The sequence below is a fragment of the Rosa chinensis genome, chromosome 5 (assembly GCF_002994745.2).
Source record: "Rosa chinensis cultivar Old Blush chromosome 5, RchiOBHm-V2, whole genome shotgun sequence".
Taxonomy (NCBI): Eukaryota; Viridiplantae; Streptophyta; class Magnoliopsida; order Rosales; family Rosaceae; genus Rosa; species Rosa chinensis.
This window is the reverse complement of record NC_037092.1, coordinates 18,227,039-18,245,133: the sequence shown is the minus strand read 5'-3', so window position 1 is coordinate 18,245,133 and position 18,095 is coordinate 18,227,039. Positions and strand designations below refer to the sequence as shown.

General features: G+C 37.9%; 1 protein-coding gene across 1 annotated transcript; it reads right to left on the bottom strand.

Annotated features, from left to right (window-relative positions):
* Window positions 1-5,712: 5,712 nt before the first annotated feature.
* On the bottom strand, window positions 5,713-10,845 carry LOC112168235 (DCN1-like protein 2). Its single transcript, XM_024305358.2, has 11 exons — window positions 10,690-10,845; window positions 9,898-9,959; window positions 8,780-8,916; window positions 8,080-8,138; window positions 7,933-7,956; window positions 7,547-7,629; window positions 7,374-7,438; window positions 7,141-7,190; window positions 6,651-6,752; window positions 6,225-6,284; window positions 5,713-6,063 (listed from the first exon to the last, which is right to left on the bottom strand). Exons 1-11 carry the CDS (start codon window positions 10,690-10,692, stop codon window positions 5,956-5,958), a joined length of 753 nt encoding a protein of 250 aa, XP_024161126.1. The 5' UTR covers window positions 10,693-10,845; the 3' UTR covers window positions 5,713-5,955.
* Window positions 10,846-18,095: the final 7,250 nt, after the last annotated feature.

Here is an 18,095-nt window from a genome sequence, read left to right as displayed (position 1 = left end):
TCATCACATGCTTAAGGTTAAGAATTTTAGTTTCTATAGAAATTTCGGAACTATAAATGTAAAAAAAAAATTAGACGAAAATTCGAGGGTCGATACAAATTTCAATATATTTCAGTCAATATTGAATTTTGAATATATTTTTTTTTTTGGATCAAAAAGAACTTCATTAATAATGAAATATTACAATGAGTTGTGGAGCAAGACTCGGCTTCAGTATACCGACATGGTGACTAATGCCCGAATAGTGATCCAACTAGACTTCGCAATGGAAATCCATACTGACAGACTGATGGAGCCATGAAGGCCCCGACTCCAAACAAAGCAAAGGTTGACTAACTTTTAATGCCTCTTTTGCAAGACGGTGGGCAACCCTGTTGCCTTCCCGCTTCACAAAATGGCAACTACGAATTGGAAAAGACTTAATTAAAGACTTAACTTCAGCAATAATATGACCTTCAAAACTTAGATCATCAGAACTATCATGTAGAGTGTTGATGACTGAAAGGGCATCACCTTCAACTTCCAGGTTTGAGAATCCAACATGGATCGCAAAGCGGAGTCCATGTAATAGTGCTAAGGCTTCTACTGACCTAGGAGGGAGATTGCCCACCTGTGGAACCGCTAAAGCTCCTTTTAACGACCCTTGATGATACCTGAAAACCACACCCAGTCCACAAACTCCATTCTTCACATCACAGGCCCCATCAAAATTCATCTTCATAGACCCTAATCTTGGAGCTGTCCACTTCACTTGATCTTGGGACCCAGTAACCTTCCCAGCTTTATTTGAAGCCCTTATATGCACACAATGATTTTGCCACTCACCGCTAAGCTAGCAATCTCAGTAGGGTCCATTGTCTTTTCTCCATGTCTAGAAAGATTTCTATTTCTCCAAAGCCACCAAGCTACATAACAGAAATATTCAAACTCATTGCCATCTACAATGGATAAAACATGGTGCACAAGGTCCATAAAGGAAGGTTCTTGCCACCCTTTGCACACCCCATGTAGAAAAGTCTTCTTCCATGTCTTTTTTGCTTTTGGGCACTCCCATAACACATGCAAGACTGACTCCAAACGGTCGCCACACTGCCAACAGCAAGAATCTTCCAGAATTTTCCTTCTTTTCAGATTTTCCGCGCATGGCAAGAAGTTTTGCATTGCTCTCCACATAAATACTCGCACTTTATGTTGTGTCTTGATACTCCAAATTCTCCCCCACACTTCTTTCCTTCTATTTGAGCTCGAACTAGGCTCAGCACCTCCTTTACAGACATGCATATCTTTTGCAACCCAGTATCCCGACTTCACGCTATATACTCCGTTTTTGGTGTAATGCCATACCAATTTGTTGGGAGTAGTTCTTAACCCAAGTGGCATACTCAGGATCATATCAGCTTCATGGTGTAAGAAAGTATCTTTAATCAAAGGGACATTCCATGCTCCAGAGACTATGAACAAAAATTCTACCTTTTGCTCCCCTGAAAACGGAACCAGACTAACCACGTTAAAATGAATCGGATAAGGCATCCACCGATCGGAAACAATACTCACCCGCTTTCCATCACCAATCCTCCACCGTGTCCCCCTATCAATCACCTGTTTACCCATAGAAGACTGATAGGAGCATAAATGCGACGAATATAGTGTGAAATCCCTTACACTTTTCTTAGTTAATTCCTTGAAAAAGTCGGTTTTAACTTTGTTTTCTTTTTAGGTAGTTCATGGAGTGATTCAAGAGAAATAGGAGCTGAAAGGGAGCAATGGAGCCATAGATCATGAAGTACTGATGCAGAGGACCAAGTTTGATCAACCTTTTGGCCAGAAATTACAAGGTAACTCCACGGAATTCATTGTGCAAAAAAGTTGCTGCGAAGCAGAAAACTGCAGTTTCAGAATCAGCTTTCTGGGAACGGTTTTGAGGAGAAATTCTTGCACCATTCCAGATGCACTTTTTTGGAAAGGGCCAGCGATCCTTGAAGACATGATGTTATACTTCAACTACAGCTAAAGAACTGGTCAAAAGTGTCAACAAGGAAGTAGGAAATCAAAGTCGAAGTATGCTTCCCAATAAGGCAGAAACTATCAGCTTTTCACGAAGCTTTTTGGGAGATCTTTTCCGGCGACTTTCTTGGAGTTTTTCCAGAAGGTTATTGATCATTCTAGATGATATGATGTCATAGAGCACGTGGGAGTCAATAACCATCCAGAAACTTGTCAAGACGAAGTCGTTCCTTCTCCAAGAATGAAGCTTCAGAGTCAGAAATCGAATCCTAGTCAAAACAGGGCATTTTGGCCGAGATTCTTCTTTGGACGGATTTCCAGGGCATTTTTGGAAGGTTATTGCTGCTGCAAATATGAAAGAGAGTCCTAGAATGATTCCTCAAGATTTTGGGAAGATTATTAAGGCTTGAAAATCATTTAATTATGCACCAAGTAGAGTAATCCTCAAGCAACTAGGGGAGGCTTTCAAAGCAGAATTGGAAAACGAAACTTTGGCTGAGTATTCTATATATATAGAGGCTCTGAACACGTTGAAAGACACCATCCTACAGCGCCATCTTCTGCTCCCAAACCCTAGCACACAAAGTCTCAAAAATTCCCAAGTCTTCAAGAAGAAAAACCGTGCACAACACCATCCATCTTCCATCAAGCTTAGCCGTGCCCCATCTTGAAGGAGTGCCTGCATCTAAGGCTGCCTAAAAGTGAATTCGTGGCTCTCATACTCTCCCTTTTACAGTTTTTATCATCTTGTAATCTAATACTCATGCTTTTATTTGTTGAATTTAAGACGATGTGTGGCTAGTTACTTTTTGTTAGGGGCGAGGTTTGAAGCCCCAATTATGTAGAACATATGTTTGTTTAAATCTAGTTTCTTGATATTTGGTGTGAATTGGTTGTTTATTTCTGATTGATTCAAAACTTTTGCATGTGTATGTTTTATGGTCGCGAACATAGGATTTATGCATGTAATTGGAGTTAGGTTTAGAAAATAATTCACCTAATCGTCTTGTTTTCTAATCCACAAGTATGCAAGGCTTTGAACAAAAGTTGATGTTTTAAACAACTAGAAGAGCATGCTAGGTAGGCGTTCCACACTAGACTGCAACTCTATAATCAATCGTTTCCATGAGATCTTAATGCTTCAAATGTGTTGACACTATATGTGTTGTTGATAGGACAGCGTTCTATACCTTGATTGCATGTTTGATAGGCTTAGCTATTGTGTGTTCACGTAGACTAAGTAATTAGGGAAACTTTAATAAGGGACATGATCTGCTCCGACTTGTTTCTTGGTTGATTTCTGTTCACACCTTAGTAATTGGAACTAGGTTAACTTAACATTGTTCGAAAGTAATTGGTGGTGGATTTCCGAGTCTCTAACATATTCTCCATCTTATTTTCTCAAAATCAAAAATCAAATTCGTTTTCCTTTTATTTTAGTCAAAAACCAAAAACCCCTAAATATTTGTTCTTGTTTAGGATTGAAACGCACCTTTCTATCCCCTTCTGTTTCCTGCCATCTTTTTCTCTCTTTTCTAGTGTTTGACGTTTTTGTTTTTGTTCAGTTTCAGAGTTTGTTTGTTTGATTTGTGTTTTAGTTAGTTTAAATTAGTTTGTTTTTACTTTGTGTGATTAATTTGTTACCCTCAATCCCCGACTTGAACGATCCCTGCTTACTCTATATTACTAACGACTACATCTTGCAGGGTTAAGTTGAGCGCCTATTTTGGGCGTATCAAAGACCCCTTCAGATTGCAGACGGAGTGCGTCCCAATGTCGCGTTCAAGAAACATGTATCTGGAAAATACTTGGCTTGGAGCATATTACGAACCAAAGAGTGCTTCCCCCAGAAAATCCGCCAAACCGTCTTTGCCAACATAGCTTGGTTAAACGCTTGTAAATCCCGGAAGCCTAGCCCTCCTTCCTCCTTTCTTCGACACAACTTATCCCAACTACACCAATGGATGCCTCTTGAATCTCCTCCTTTCCCCCACCAAAATCTACTGACCTTGGATTGGAATTTCCTACAAACTCCCAATGGCAATTGGAAAACACTCATAGAATAAGTGGGAATAGCTTGAGCCACTGCTTTAATTAGCACAAGCTTACCCGCTTTTGAGAGGAACTTCCCTTGCCACCCTTGTAAATGAAAATCCAATCTATCATTCAACCTCTTGAAGACATCTTGTTTATTTCTCCCAATTGTTGTTGGTAGTCCCAAGTACTTCTCATGAAAATCAACTACTGGTACGTCTAGAATTTCTGTCACTTCATTCTTCACATCTTCAGTGACATTGGGTCCAAAAGAGAGAGCAGACTTTTGGAAATTAATTTGGTGACCTGCTGCATTCTCATAAAGTAGAAGGCATTGTTTCAAAGTAACGCAGTCCTGCACCGTTGCATTAACAAATAACAAACTATCGTCCGCAAATAACAGATGAGAGATCGATGGTGCGTGAGGAGCCACTCTAACCCCGTGAATGAGAGCCATATCATCTGCATGTTGCAAAAGCCCCGATAATCCTTCCGATACAAATAGAAATAAATATGGAGATAATGGATCCCCTTGCCGGATTCCTCGAGATGGCTTGAAAAACCCCACAGGTTGACCTTTCCATAATATTGAGAAGGATACAGAACTAACACATTTCATGATCAGATTCACCCACTCCTGCACAAACCCTAGCTTCAACATCACCTCTTTCAGAAAGCTCCACTCTACCCTGTCATACGCCTTACTAATATCCAGTTTAAGTACCATTTTGGGTGACACCGTGTTCTTCTGTGTTCTGATGGTATGGACTGTCTCAAACGCTGCAATTACATTATCTTGTATATTTCTACCGGGAACAAAAGCACTCTGAGTTCCAGATATAACTTCTGGAAGGAACCTCTTTAATCTTTTAGCTATTGTCTTGGAGATGAGCTTGTAGACGATGGAACAGAGACTAATGGGTCTAAATTCAGTCACATGCTTAGCGTTTGAGCACTTCGGAATGAGAGAAATCAGTATATGATTAAACTCGCCAATATCTTTGCCATCATTTAACATCTCTAGACAAAAATCACAAACTGAGTTTCCAACAATATGCCAGTAATTCTTGAAGAATAATGCCGACAACCCATCAAACCCTGGTGACTTTTGTGCTGCCATATGTTTCAAGGAAACCTCAATCTCCCATCTTTCAAACTTTTCCATCAACTTATTGTTCATCTCATCAGACACACGACGTGGAATTTTGTCAAGCACCAGGTCAATATTATCACAGCCCTCCGTGGTATACAGCTTCGTGAAGAAAGACATAAAGGCTGCTTGTACTTCATGTAGTTCCTCACACCATACACCATTCACATCCTCCACTCCTTGCACCTTGTTTTGCTTACCCCGTCCTTTTGCATAAGCATGGACAAACTTGGTATTTTTGTCACCCTCCTGCAACCAATCTATTCTAGACTTTAGAATATATTTTAAATACCATTCAGACATTTGAGATTCCGAAAAATTCCGACCAAAATGTAATAGTTTCTAAAAAGATTTAATCCCTTGCCCGTTCACTCTTATCAGTTATAGTTCAATATGTTCTCTTATTTCTAGACCGGAGAAAAAGAAGAAAAAATATAACCCAATATTAGGGTTAAGAAAGCCAATTTTTTGAAACAGAAATTTGATTTTTTTATTTTTTATTATTCACTCAAAATACAATAAAGTCATCAAAGACATATCAGATAGTGCACTAAATATTTCTCAAAAAAAAGTATTGTACTAGATAATGCAAATTCCATATCAACAATCCAATCGACTGTGAGGGTGTAAAAATTGTAGATTGAATTAATGGTGATATCTCTATTTTGGTCGTCTTATTTTTACAGACAAACCGAATCAATCACAAGGCAGCACAACTCATAATTCACCACTCCAGCAGTCCATGGACTTTGGCTGCATTCAAGCAACTAACTACTTTTGATTACGCCATTCTCCTTCAAGTACTCGACAAATTCGTCTATGAGATAGGGCCAAGCACCTTCCGCATCATAATTTGATAGTGATGAATCAACAGCCTACGAAAACAAAGATCAAATTTGGGTAGTAGAAGGAAAAACAGTAGTCCCTATCAGATTAGAATCAAATCAAGTCAACAGAAGCCTATCTCATACAAGTTACAAACACATTGGTGCTCTTGTTTCTTTTGTTACATTTCAATGCTTGATAGATAACTTACCCTTGCAAACTCTAGTAGTTGGGACCATGTGTCCCTAGAAATTGCCTTGTTATGCCGAGCCTAGAATCAGTGGAATCAAGAAAGAAAAACAATTAAACGGATGTAAAAAATACACAAATATTATACATGCAAAAAAAGAATCCCTTGTTTCTCGCAACTGCAGGACATCTAATGCCACTTCTAACCAACATACTTTCTAATATGAAAAACAACAGGGAACGGTAATTTAGTAACAATCATAGGACTCAAAGTAACGGAATGAAGCCTCCAATCTAAGAATACCTATAAACATTCATCAGAAGTTCTTGGCAATTTGCATGTCCTTTTCATACCAAACATGCACACTGTTCTAGCGGTTACTGTCAGCTAGGATAACTGACTACTGCAAGTCCAGAGTAGCTATTTTCAACAAATGCTAAAAATTACCTGTAAGAACTGACACCAATGCTCAACATATGGCCACTGCTTTTCAGCAAACAGTAATTGCCACATTCCAATTGCAGTATCCAATGCCAGTGACTTCTGACCCTGAAATGAAAAATAAACAAATTGTCTATGTATCAATGCCTGAATATATTTCAAAAACCTTATCAACAAATATCTTATTGTTCCAGGTACTGCACAACAGAGGATGATACAAATCTTTTTTAAACGTCTTGATTAAATAGAGTTCTTATGCACATCTTTTTTCTTTCTTCATTTTATCTTGAGAGGTTCGAAAACTACCTACGTTTACCGCTTGGGATAATCCCAATGGTTTACTTTTTATGCCCATTGAGGGGGACATGTTCATAAGTCTGAATAAGCACCTATCAAGACATGTATCAAAGGACTGTTTCTACTTTTACCAATGATATATGAGAGATAAGCATTATCAAGAATGCAAAAAACTCTAAACCTCTGTAAACACCCATACCTTTTCTTTTGCCCAGCCAAAAGCAAAATTATATATCTCCCGAAACTTCTCTGAAAGATGAAAAAAAGAGAGGATCATTTCAGCAATGAAGTACCACAGTACCATTCCTCTCACAAAGTGCTAATCAAATCGGTATTATAAAGAAGGATCAAGCTCTTCAAACAAATATAAACATGATGTACAAAAGCATTTCTTGAATTACTGTACTACAGATATAATCATATTTCACCTACGTTCATCTCTTAGCTCAGATCGCATAAAGGGCATCTTTTCGCGGAACTTCTCCAGAGAATCTATCCTGCCATCAAAAAATGTAAACTTCAGTCCACTGAGTTTATGTAATTTGGAGGTTATAATTTAGGTAGTTTACCATTTATAATAAACATACAGTACTTTTAATACCTACCCTAGTGCTTCTAATCCATCTATGAACTCATTCTTGGAAAATTCACACATGGTGGCTGCCTTCATGTGCCAGGAAACAACTAACTGCATCAACATAACATAGTAGCAGATACAACATCAAACTTATAAGCATAAATTGGCAGACTCATACAAATTGATAACCAAAGTACTGATAAAATCCAACACTTATTTCAGTTTTAATGATGCTTTTATTCAGTTCAGGGAGCATTAAACCTCATATCTCACTAATATAGATATTCCATTGACTAAACTAAGAAATTAAACTCAATTGAAGAATGAATTCAGAGACCACTAACATTTGTCATATTAGTATTGTCAAACTAAATACTAAACTTAGAAAAAGATTTTGCTTTCATTTACACATACCATGACTATATCTTGAGGATCCACCTGTCAAATAACAAACAATTACATGTTAGCTAAAAGGAAAGGAAAGAAAGTAATTACAATCCACAAGAAACAAGTAATATGTCAGCTGAATAATTGAGACAGTTACTTTCTGCATAAACTGACCTTGAGATCAGTGCAAAGGAGACTGATACCATCAGCGAGTATCATGTCAACACTTGGATCTGGAAAAGATTACTTCATTAGTAAAAAGGAACTTATGCAGAGCTCATAAAAAAAGTAATAAAATAAAAATGTGAATAAATTATTCAATATAGGTGGAACATTATAGCAAATAACAAAGCATACATTTGAAGGTGTGATATAGTTAAGCAGCATGCCCCTTAAATTATATTTATATCTATAAAATACTAAAATAGGCTCTCCAGGATTCACATGTCCGATGAAATTTCTGACCCCAAAAAGAAGAGCCCAATGATTTTTTTCACATACCAATAAGCAGGTAATTTAGGCCAAGGATTGGCAACTTAACAAATAAAGCATACCCAAATCAAAGTCACTCTTGGTCCTTGAGCAGCACATAATAACATAGTTGATGAAAATACTTCATGAAAATCAATTCCATCAATTTCTCTTGTATTAAATAAAGTTCAAAACAGATTTGGAAATCCATAATGATCGCTACTATAGGATTAGGACTGAATCCAAACTCGTATGAGGATTTTGTTACAAATTTAGACTGACATTGCAAAATTGTGAGAATATAAACTGGTTTACATCTGGGTCTTCTGGATCTATTATGAAGGTGCAGAAAAAGGATAAAATATTGATTCAGGAAAACACCAAGTGGCAGGACATAACTTGCCTTTATATCTATTGTATAGTTTCTCCAAATGTCTAGAATCAGTATGTGCTTGAATCTGAGGCTGGCTGTAGAATATATCAAATGCTCCTTCAAGATGCCAATCACTCGCTTTCAGAGTCTGCAGAGAGACTTTATCACTGCATATGATGGCAAGTTAAAATTACCAACTATTCCAAGAAACATGCTGAAACTGCAAGGTACAAAAAAGTACTAAACAAGCCCACTAAATATAATAGAAAGTACGGTGGTTGTGGAGTATGCATGCACTATTCATCCAACTCAAGTTCCCCAACTCAGCTCAACCTTACTCTTTTAACAACAAAACTGCTACAGAAAATAATAGTACAGGAACAAGAACAAAACTAACACCAAACAAGCACAATCTGTCCATAGAAAGGACAAAATTATGTGGAGAACAGGTAATAACATTTCAATGGCAACTGGTTTTAAATGGTGTTTAAATGAAAATGCATTAAAGCAGCATTGCTAGCAGAACTCAACATATGAATGGGTCTTGTTAAGAACCTCAACACAGACATTTTTCTATTATTCATCTATTGTGATATTTTCAATGTGGTTAAGGCATGTCAGGATTACAGACATAGCTATGTTTATCAGCTCTCACCTGCTGATACTTTCTATTTTGTCAAGCCCTGCTTTATAAGTGCAAGGCACCAGAAGTATCTCATTTAAGCTAAGTGCAGAATATTCCAGAATAAAGCAAAACCCAAATAATTATCAGAGTAGATGGCTGTACCAGTTACACTTCGATTGAAGTATCATACTATGAGAACTCATTTCAATGACGTTTTTCAGCTTGAATTACTTTAAAACTCATTTCAATAGAGCTCATACAGTTTTCCTTATAGTTTGGTTACATTTGATAGCACTTTCTACAAAACCATTACTCCATTTTCATTTTACAACAGATCAACCAACTATATTCCAACTATGTAATGATGATAGACTTCAACTTGCATACACATCAACTATTTCATACTTATGATAGGGAACAATCATGCTACACTATTGGCTACATCATTATCATCTTAACTTAGATGAATTTAACGATACATTAGATAAGGAACACTTAAAGTTGCATATGATTGCTAAATTACCTCGCTCCAGTTATTGTCATAAACTGTTGCATCTTCTCGCGTTGGCCTCTACCCAACTTGCTCTGTCAAAAGGAAAAGAGAGAGATTATGCCTATATCAAAATTCAGGTATCTGCTAGTGTGTAGATGTACAGGTGAATGCATATAAGTAGCAAATACAATACAAAAAACCAAGAGAAAAGTTTGCCGACATCTATAATCGCAAACTGAGTAACGATTACTACGTGATACCCTACATAGAGTTTCTTTTTTCCCCTGTCAAGAAAATCTATAAAAAAATCTGAAATATAACAGAGTTTTCTCTGTTTGAACATCAAAAGAAAATGTTTTTACACGCCCCAAACTTTGTCTGCACTATCATGCTTCGAAACTAAGAAACCAAAAGCCTCTCTTAACTGAAATTACACATCTTGACTGAACTTTCTAAATTTAAGAACTTGTGTAAGTTTTCAACATTCTGAAAGGTCCCAGTTATCTCTCCCTTTTCCTCAGCTTTCTAACCTACCAAGGAGAATGTTCAACACAATCAACAACAACGCCATAGCCACTAAAGGTTGAACCTTTAGCCTCACCATCACAAAAAATGTGTGCTAAAATTCACAAACCAAGTTACATCAAGAACAAACACAAAAGGAAAATTAAGAAAGAAGAGATGAAAGGGGTAAAGGCAGAGACTTTCAAAGACCAATATGTATGCATGAAATGAAGAATTCAAATACAGAATCGAATCAATGGCAAGAGATAAATCTAAGTGCGGAGAGTGAAAATGAAGCTGAGAATTAGAAGTAGTAACCATTGTGGAGGTGGGAAGATAGCCGAATCTTAAACCTCGAACAGGTTGTAGAGAGAGGATGTTAGGGTTTGATGAGTCTCTCTGACGCTAGTACGCACAAACAGAGTCGCTCGCTCTGTATATATCTCAATAGACAGGATTAGGGTCTGGGTTCTTAACCTTTTTTGTGTTTTCTTAATTATTTTCTTTATTTTTATTTTTATTTTTAAAGTAAATATGTTAAAGATGATTCTTGATTCGTCAAATTATTTTCAAAGCCGAATGAGTCAGTAACCGTTTTTTTGATACATTTATTTCATAATTTTTATGAAATAACATTGGATGAATTGATTTGTGCAACCAAAATAGTTCCTACATCAAATGGGGTTCACCTTGTCACCAACGATTTTGTGATTGGTCACCTTTAGATTTAATTTATTATCAAGTGCATACCAAAATTAAATGCATGGATTTTGAGTGTTTTAACATTCAATATTTAATTCAAGGCAGAAATATCACTTTGGTCATCGAACTATGTTTCATTCGACATTTTGGTCATCCAGCTTTTAAAAACTTCACTTTGGTCACTCAACTATATCACCGTATATCAGTTTGGTCTCTTCGTCTATTTTCTTCGTTTACTCCATTAACTCTAAGGGTATTTTAGAGATGAAAAGTTTTGCCCGCCACAAAGTACTCCAACTTTGATTAAACAGAGTCTGGACACCACTTGCAAGCCAATAATGCCATAACATGGTTCTGTGTTCCACCTCTCTCTCTCTCTCTCTTTTTTTTTTTCTTCTTCGATGAAGTCCAACTCTCTTCCTTTAGAAAGTATGGGTGTGGAAGAAAGAAGCCCGCAAGTTTTATGAATCAATCGCATCCCAGGCATCAATTCCTCACCCTCTATTTTCTTCTATTCTATTCTTTTCCTGGTACATTGCGGAGGTACTTGATCCCCTCCCACTGTACCTTTCTCCAATTTATTAAATTATCGTATATGTGCCCCCAATGAATCTACCGCGCAACGAAGATTATTGTTTTAGATCCAATTTTAACGAAGGTTTCATTCAGATAAGCTAATCCATCTCCTATCCAATCTTCTGCCAAACACAAGATCAGGTTTGGCCAATCCACTCCCCAATCCAATCTATTCCAGCATATTTCCTTCTCCAATCTAATCTTGTGTGCCAAACACGGCCATAGGCAGAAGAAAGAAATTTGAAGGGTGACCGCAGCTCTTTTCCACAAGAGTAAAAAGAATCAAGGAATCAATTACATACCTTTGTAGGTGCAATCTGATAATCAATTACCCAAAGGTTTTGCCTTGTGGCTTGAAATTTGATAAACATAGAGACATAGAGAGAATCTTTTGGCTTAAATTCTGGTACAGAGAGAGATAGACTTTTAACTTGCAATCTCCAACACTCAAGTCTTTTTTAACTGGGTTGACAAATATACCCCTGCACGTGAGGTTCAGTTGCCACATTTAAACAGAAAAAAAAAAAACTGAGGGACCAAAGTGATATAGTTCAGTAACCAAAGTGAAGTTTTTAAAAGTTAAATGACCAAAGTGTCGAACGAAACATAGTTCGATGACCAAAGTGATATTTTTTTCCTAAATTCAATTGAGGTGGCCGTGAAATCATGGTCATTAGTGACTAGATGAATACCCTTTATTGACTTCTGTAATTCTAACATTGGAGAATGCTAGTTTAGTTTCATCATCAAGACCCAAAACTTATCTGCTGATTTGAGAGTCTACAATTTCTCATTTCTCTCCACCCTTTTATGGTGAGTTATTCTAAGCTTGGTCTCAAATCTGAAACTTTATGTCTCAATTTCATTCTCTCGGTTATCTGCTCCTGCCCAATTTCTCACTAAATTTCCAATCACTGTCACACATCTCATCCTCCTCCAACTCAAATACCTCATCCTCTCATATTCCATCATAATTTTTTCTTTTTCCACAATCTCATCTTCATTTTTTTTTTTTTTTGAATCAAACCCATATCGGGTGTCAATATATTGCATTACAAGCCAAAATAGGTCGTTACATACCATTCTGCAGTAGATAAGAAGATAGTGGTAGTACCCACAGTGGTACATAGCTATAGACCCATTCATTAGACAATTAAGTACGTAGACATAGCGAGAATCCTCTTTCGTTACTGCTCTAGAGGCGCTAGAGGTACATAGGGTGCACAAAAGTGCATAGGTTCCTAAAAAGGAAAATTATTGAAAAAAGACTAAGCTAAATTCATACTATAAGCTTAGGGAAAAACACACCACCAAAATTACCAAACTCTAAAAAGCAGCCCAAAGAGAAAAGTGCTCAACCCAAGGCCGAGCAGGACTAGCCCGGCCTAAACCAAGCATCATCCCTTTCACCCGGGAGATCCATGTACAATTCTAGTGCATCGTGGCCCGACCACGCCGCCATAGCCACCACGAACCCTGCTGCTACAGCCTCCGCGACCCGTGCCACCAAGAGCTAAGCAACCTTGGTCCTTACCGTTACGAAGCAAGCAGCAATGTAGCGCTTAACAATCCAAAGTTCCACAATCCCAACGCCCCGCGCAGGTCTCAGAAGCCTTTGACGAAGCACTTACCACAGTACAAGATGACCACCGTGCTTCAGAAAAACGGCGTCGAATTGCCCCCGCCGAAACACCCTGCTAACACCTCGAGCAAACCACAGTTTTTCCATGAATCATCCCGGGCAATTGCATCAATCACCCATCCGGTAGCAGACCGCAACACGTCGACGAGGCTAGAGGCCAGCCAAGACTTTTGGGAGCCGCCAGACATGAGTGATTTCACGAAGACCGGAAAAAGTCGACCTTAGGGTTTTCTCAGCACGAGAGAGAGAGAGAGAGAGACTTAGTATGATCCTACTTATTACATATATGCTTTTAATAAGTGTATATAACCTCATCGTCATATTCAACCTTTAGAGTCTCAATATAATCTATTCACCTAACTTTATACTTGAAAATTATTGTTGTATCGACACTTACCAGTGGTGTTATATTGCTTGGTAGTCTCTACTTCCACGACTACCTTGACTAAGTTCTTTAGTATCTTTGTTTTTCTTTTACATGCAATTTGGTAGTGGAGAATGATGGTGGAGAGATGTTTGGTCTCTTGAAGTGAAGCTCTTGTTGAAGTTATTTTTGTTTTGACTTGGTGGTTGGCAGCCATGGCAGCGAGTCTCCAAATCACTATGAAGCTTATGGTTTGATATCTAGGGTTTTTGGGTTTCGACTTTTATTTTGTAGCACATTTAGATTATTTTTTATTTTGTCTATTGGGTCTTTGAGTCTAGGGCGCTTGCTCCCTTCATATTACGATTGCAAAATGTGATTCATCTGATAAATGAGATTTTGGAAAAAAAAAAAAAAAAAACTTGGAGAAGCATTTGGTATATTATACTTTATTGAGAAAAGAAATTGAAAAAGACCATTAGTGACATTCCCTTGCTTTTGGATGAGAAAATTTTAGTTATGTAGAAATTTATAAATGAGGGAATCTACAACTCCGATCCATTAATTAGAGGAATTTTAATTTTTTTTCAAAGTGTGATGCCCCGGAAATTCGTAATTATTTTCCGAGGAATTTTCGGAATCTAATTTATGGTTGTTGGACGGTTTCGTGGCTCGTGGATGGAGCGGAAGTGTTTCGGACGAATTTCTATTTGAAAGGTATGACTTTAGGGGGGGCTCAAGGTTGACTTTTTATTCGTTGGGATTCTCCGAAAACTTCCTTCACGAAAGTTGTAGAGCGTGTCGATACGAGTTCGTGGATATGTGGAACGCGAGAATCGGAGTTCGTATGATCGAGAAAGTTATGGCCATTGGAAGAAATTTCCATTTTGGTATAAATAGAAGTTTCCCGAAGGAGAAACTTACTATTTTCATAATTTCCTTTTCCGGAAACCATTCCTTTCTCTCTCTTCTCTCTCGTTCGCACCTTCAGAATCGAAATTATCCGGCTGACCCGACCCGAACCCGAACGATCCGACCCGACTTTTCCGGCGAACTGCGGCGGTCTCCGGCGACGAAACTTTCCAGATCAGTTCGTCTCCTCCGTCTGGTCGTCCCTGTGGTGTCCTCTAGCACCGATTCTCGGTGGTGGCGGCGGTAGAAGGCGGTGCAGGTTGCCGTTTTCGGACCCGATAGGAAATCCTTGTTCCGACGTCAGCGAGGCTTCAAGTCTTCTTGGTTGAGCTCAGAGCAGCCTCGTTGATCGATCCTTGGTGGTTGTTTGGATCGATTCACGTAAAACTTCGATCAACTCAGATTGGATTACTGTTCACAGCTTGTGAGGTAGTTTTCGATCCCTTAAGCTTGTTTTCTGACTTCGAGCTAGTTATGAGAATTCACAAGCATGCTTAGATGAAGAACTTTGATGTTGGGAGTTTTGTGAAATATTGAGTTTTGGCCGGCCGCGGTGCGCCACCGTCTGTGGTGGCGTTCCGGCGGTGTTCCGGCCACTTAAGGAACTGTTTTTAGTATTATATATGTTCTACTCGTTGATACGAGCGTTTCGATATATAATATGCAAATTTTGGAGTTCGTATGGAATTGTTATGATTTTTGCTGTTTCATGTCGGTGAAATTATTCGTTCAGTGAGGATTTGAGCGTCCGATCGACTTGTGGTTTGGTCACATCGATCGTGCACGTATTTCGGAGACTTTGGGAGGTCTCGGATGTGGTTTTGCCTCGATTGGCGCCACTTTGGGGATTTTAGTTCAAAATAGGGGTTTCGAACTTTAATCAAATGTGAATCGTTACTGATTTGAGATCATTGGTGATTAGGTGCTTCTAAAGGTGAATTGGACGAGTTGTTGGTGATAGTGTTAGTTCGGTTCTGTATAGAAGACGCAGCGGGAATCTGAGGTGAGTAATCTCACGAAGTTCATTTACGAACGGGCTTACCTTTATCTTTTGAGAGTTATTTAGTTAACTACAAACTATAGTTGGTATTAGTAGGCATTCCTGAGCGGATGACTACGTATATATATATTTACGTGAAATATATGTGTTTTGGTGGTTTGTGGATTTTGAAACAATATGCATGAAGTGATGCTTTTTATTGTTTTGGGTTGTGGCTTTTGGAAAACAAATGATTGTAGAAATGTTGATTTCGATTTGTTTTGAAAAGAGTTGAGATTTGTGTATTTGAGGAACATTTTAGTTCGAGGTTGGTTTATTTAAATATGGGTTTTTACTGGGAGTAATTGATAGGGATCAATTACGGGGAATCTTTCATTTTAGATTCGTGTAACATTTTGGGTCCATTGTGACTTCTTTAATGTTTTGGTATTTATACCGCGGGTCCAAAGACTTACGAGTTGAGGATCGTGGGTGGGAAAATCGGGACTTCATGCCTTTGGCCGGGTTAGTGAATACGATCAGTTAGAGCTCTAGTCTGTCCGCCGTGCTTGTTTATTCATTTAAACGTGTGAGTTTATCTCGTGATTTGAGTGAGTTTATCTCGTGCTTGTTTATTCATTTAAACGTGTGAGTTTATCTCGTGATTTGAGTGAGTTTATCTCATGATTTGAGTGAGTTTATCTCGTGCTTTGTTTATTGATTTAAACATAATTTGAGTGAGTTTATCTCGTGCTTTGTTTATTGATTTAAACGTGATTCGTGTGAGTTATTCTGGTGATTCGTGTGAGTTGTGTGTGGTTTGAGTTACTCATACGGGCTTGCAAAAGCTTACCGGGTTTGTTGTGTGGCAACCCGGTACACCATTCCAACGGTGTAGGGGTTATTCTCCAAGTCAGGTTGATCGTGGCTGATGCTGAGGTAGCGTGCTTGCAGCTTAACGGTAATAAGTCAATTTTGTGACCTTACCGTTATAGAGACTTCTGTTTGTAGTGAGCTCTGAGGAGTATTTACGTTTTATTTTGTTGTTGACAATTTAATTCGTAAACTCATGTGTTGTGTGACTCTATGGGGCGAGTCAATATAGAATTTGTGGGTTCAGGGCATCAATATGTACTTGGGTTAAAAGGGAATAAGTTTCTAAGTATTTTGTATTGATAGCTGAATATTTCACGCATATATAATTATAGGGTTATATATCGATTTATTGTGTATAAAATCAGGGGCGTGACACAAAGAGAAAGAGATTTCATTAATCCCAATTCTAGAACAACACATACAATAAATAAGTTATACTTGCACCCTAAATCAGTGGCCAAGTAGTTCGGGAAAAACTAGTACCATCATTCGTACATTGTCTCTCACTTATTAAAAGCAAGCATACAAAAGATAAAAAGTCTCTAATTACCTAAGCAAATAAATGACTCTTCCACCGCTAATGTACTCAATTGTGATACGCTTGAAAGATTCTTCGATTAAATGATTATGTGAAATTTTCATAATTGCAAGCTCAAGAAAACCAAGCATTAGGAGAAAAGTGAGGATGCCAAAACACTCTCCCTTAGGGCCTAGCCTAACATGGTAACCCACTCCAATTGAAGCTCAGAGTGACACCTAAAAGCCCCACCCCATACCCAACATATGCGAATCAGCCTGGCTAGGCCAAAGTTGGTGGATGACAACACTACCCAAATGGAAGAATCCGGCAGCTTGGACTGCCATCAATCCATTGCCCCAAAAAAAGATCCTCGTAAAAATCCGCCGACCCGCAACTATTGTCACTGCCAAATGCTTGAGCCGCTGCCAAATAATCAATAAATCAGCAAAAGCACGTGCCAAATATATATTAACTTAACTTTGAGAGAATCGATCTTGTGTGGTTTTCTATTACACATATGTGTGGTGTATGTCTGTATGAAGTTGTCATTTTTACGTCATGTTTACTTTGCGAAATGAGACTGTTAAAAAAAAAAAAAACCAATGCTGAGTAAAAGGTAAAAGCTTACGGTCGAGTTGTACAATGTGTGGCCAAAGCCGCATTTTTTTTTTTTAATTTTGTTTTATGAGATGTTATTGCTAGATAATTAGCCTAATGTGATAGGTTTTTTTATTTTTATTTTTATTTTTATTATTATTATTTTTTTAACACTTTACGAAAAAATATAATGTAATAGTTTATTGTTAAATGGGAAGTAGTACTAACTCTTTCCTTTTTGCAAGACAATGTTTTGATCTTGAATATGTATGAATGCATGATTTATGTTACTCATGAAATATATTTTCATATCACACACAAAAAAATGAAAAAGGGAAAAGCAAACTGAAATTACAGAATGGATATATGTATTTCCCAACCAAAGCAACTGATCAATGTGTCAACAACTTTAGAAATCAGTCTTAGGAGTGCAGCTCCGTTCGCATCCTAATATAGGATTGAAGTTGAACTTGAGTCCTAATTGAAGATACAGATCTTTGATGATGTTATGATTTAATCAATTCACCAAACCATCCAAAGTAAAATCATCACACAT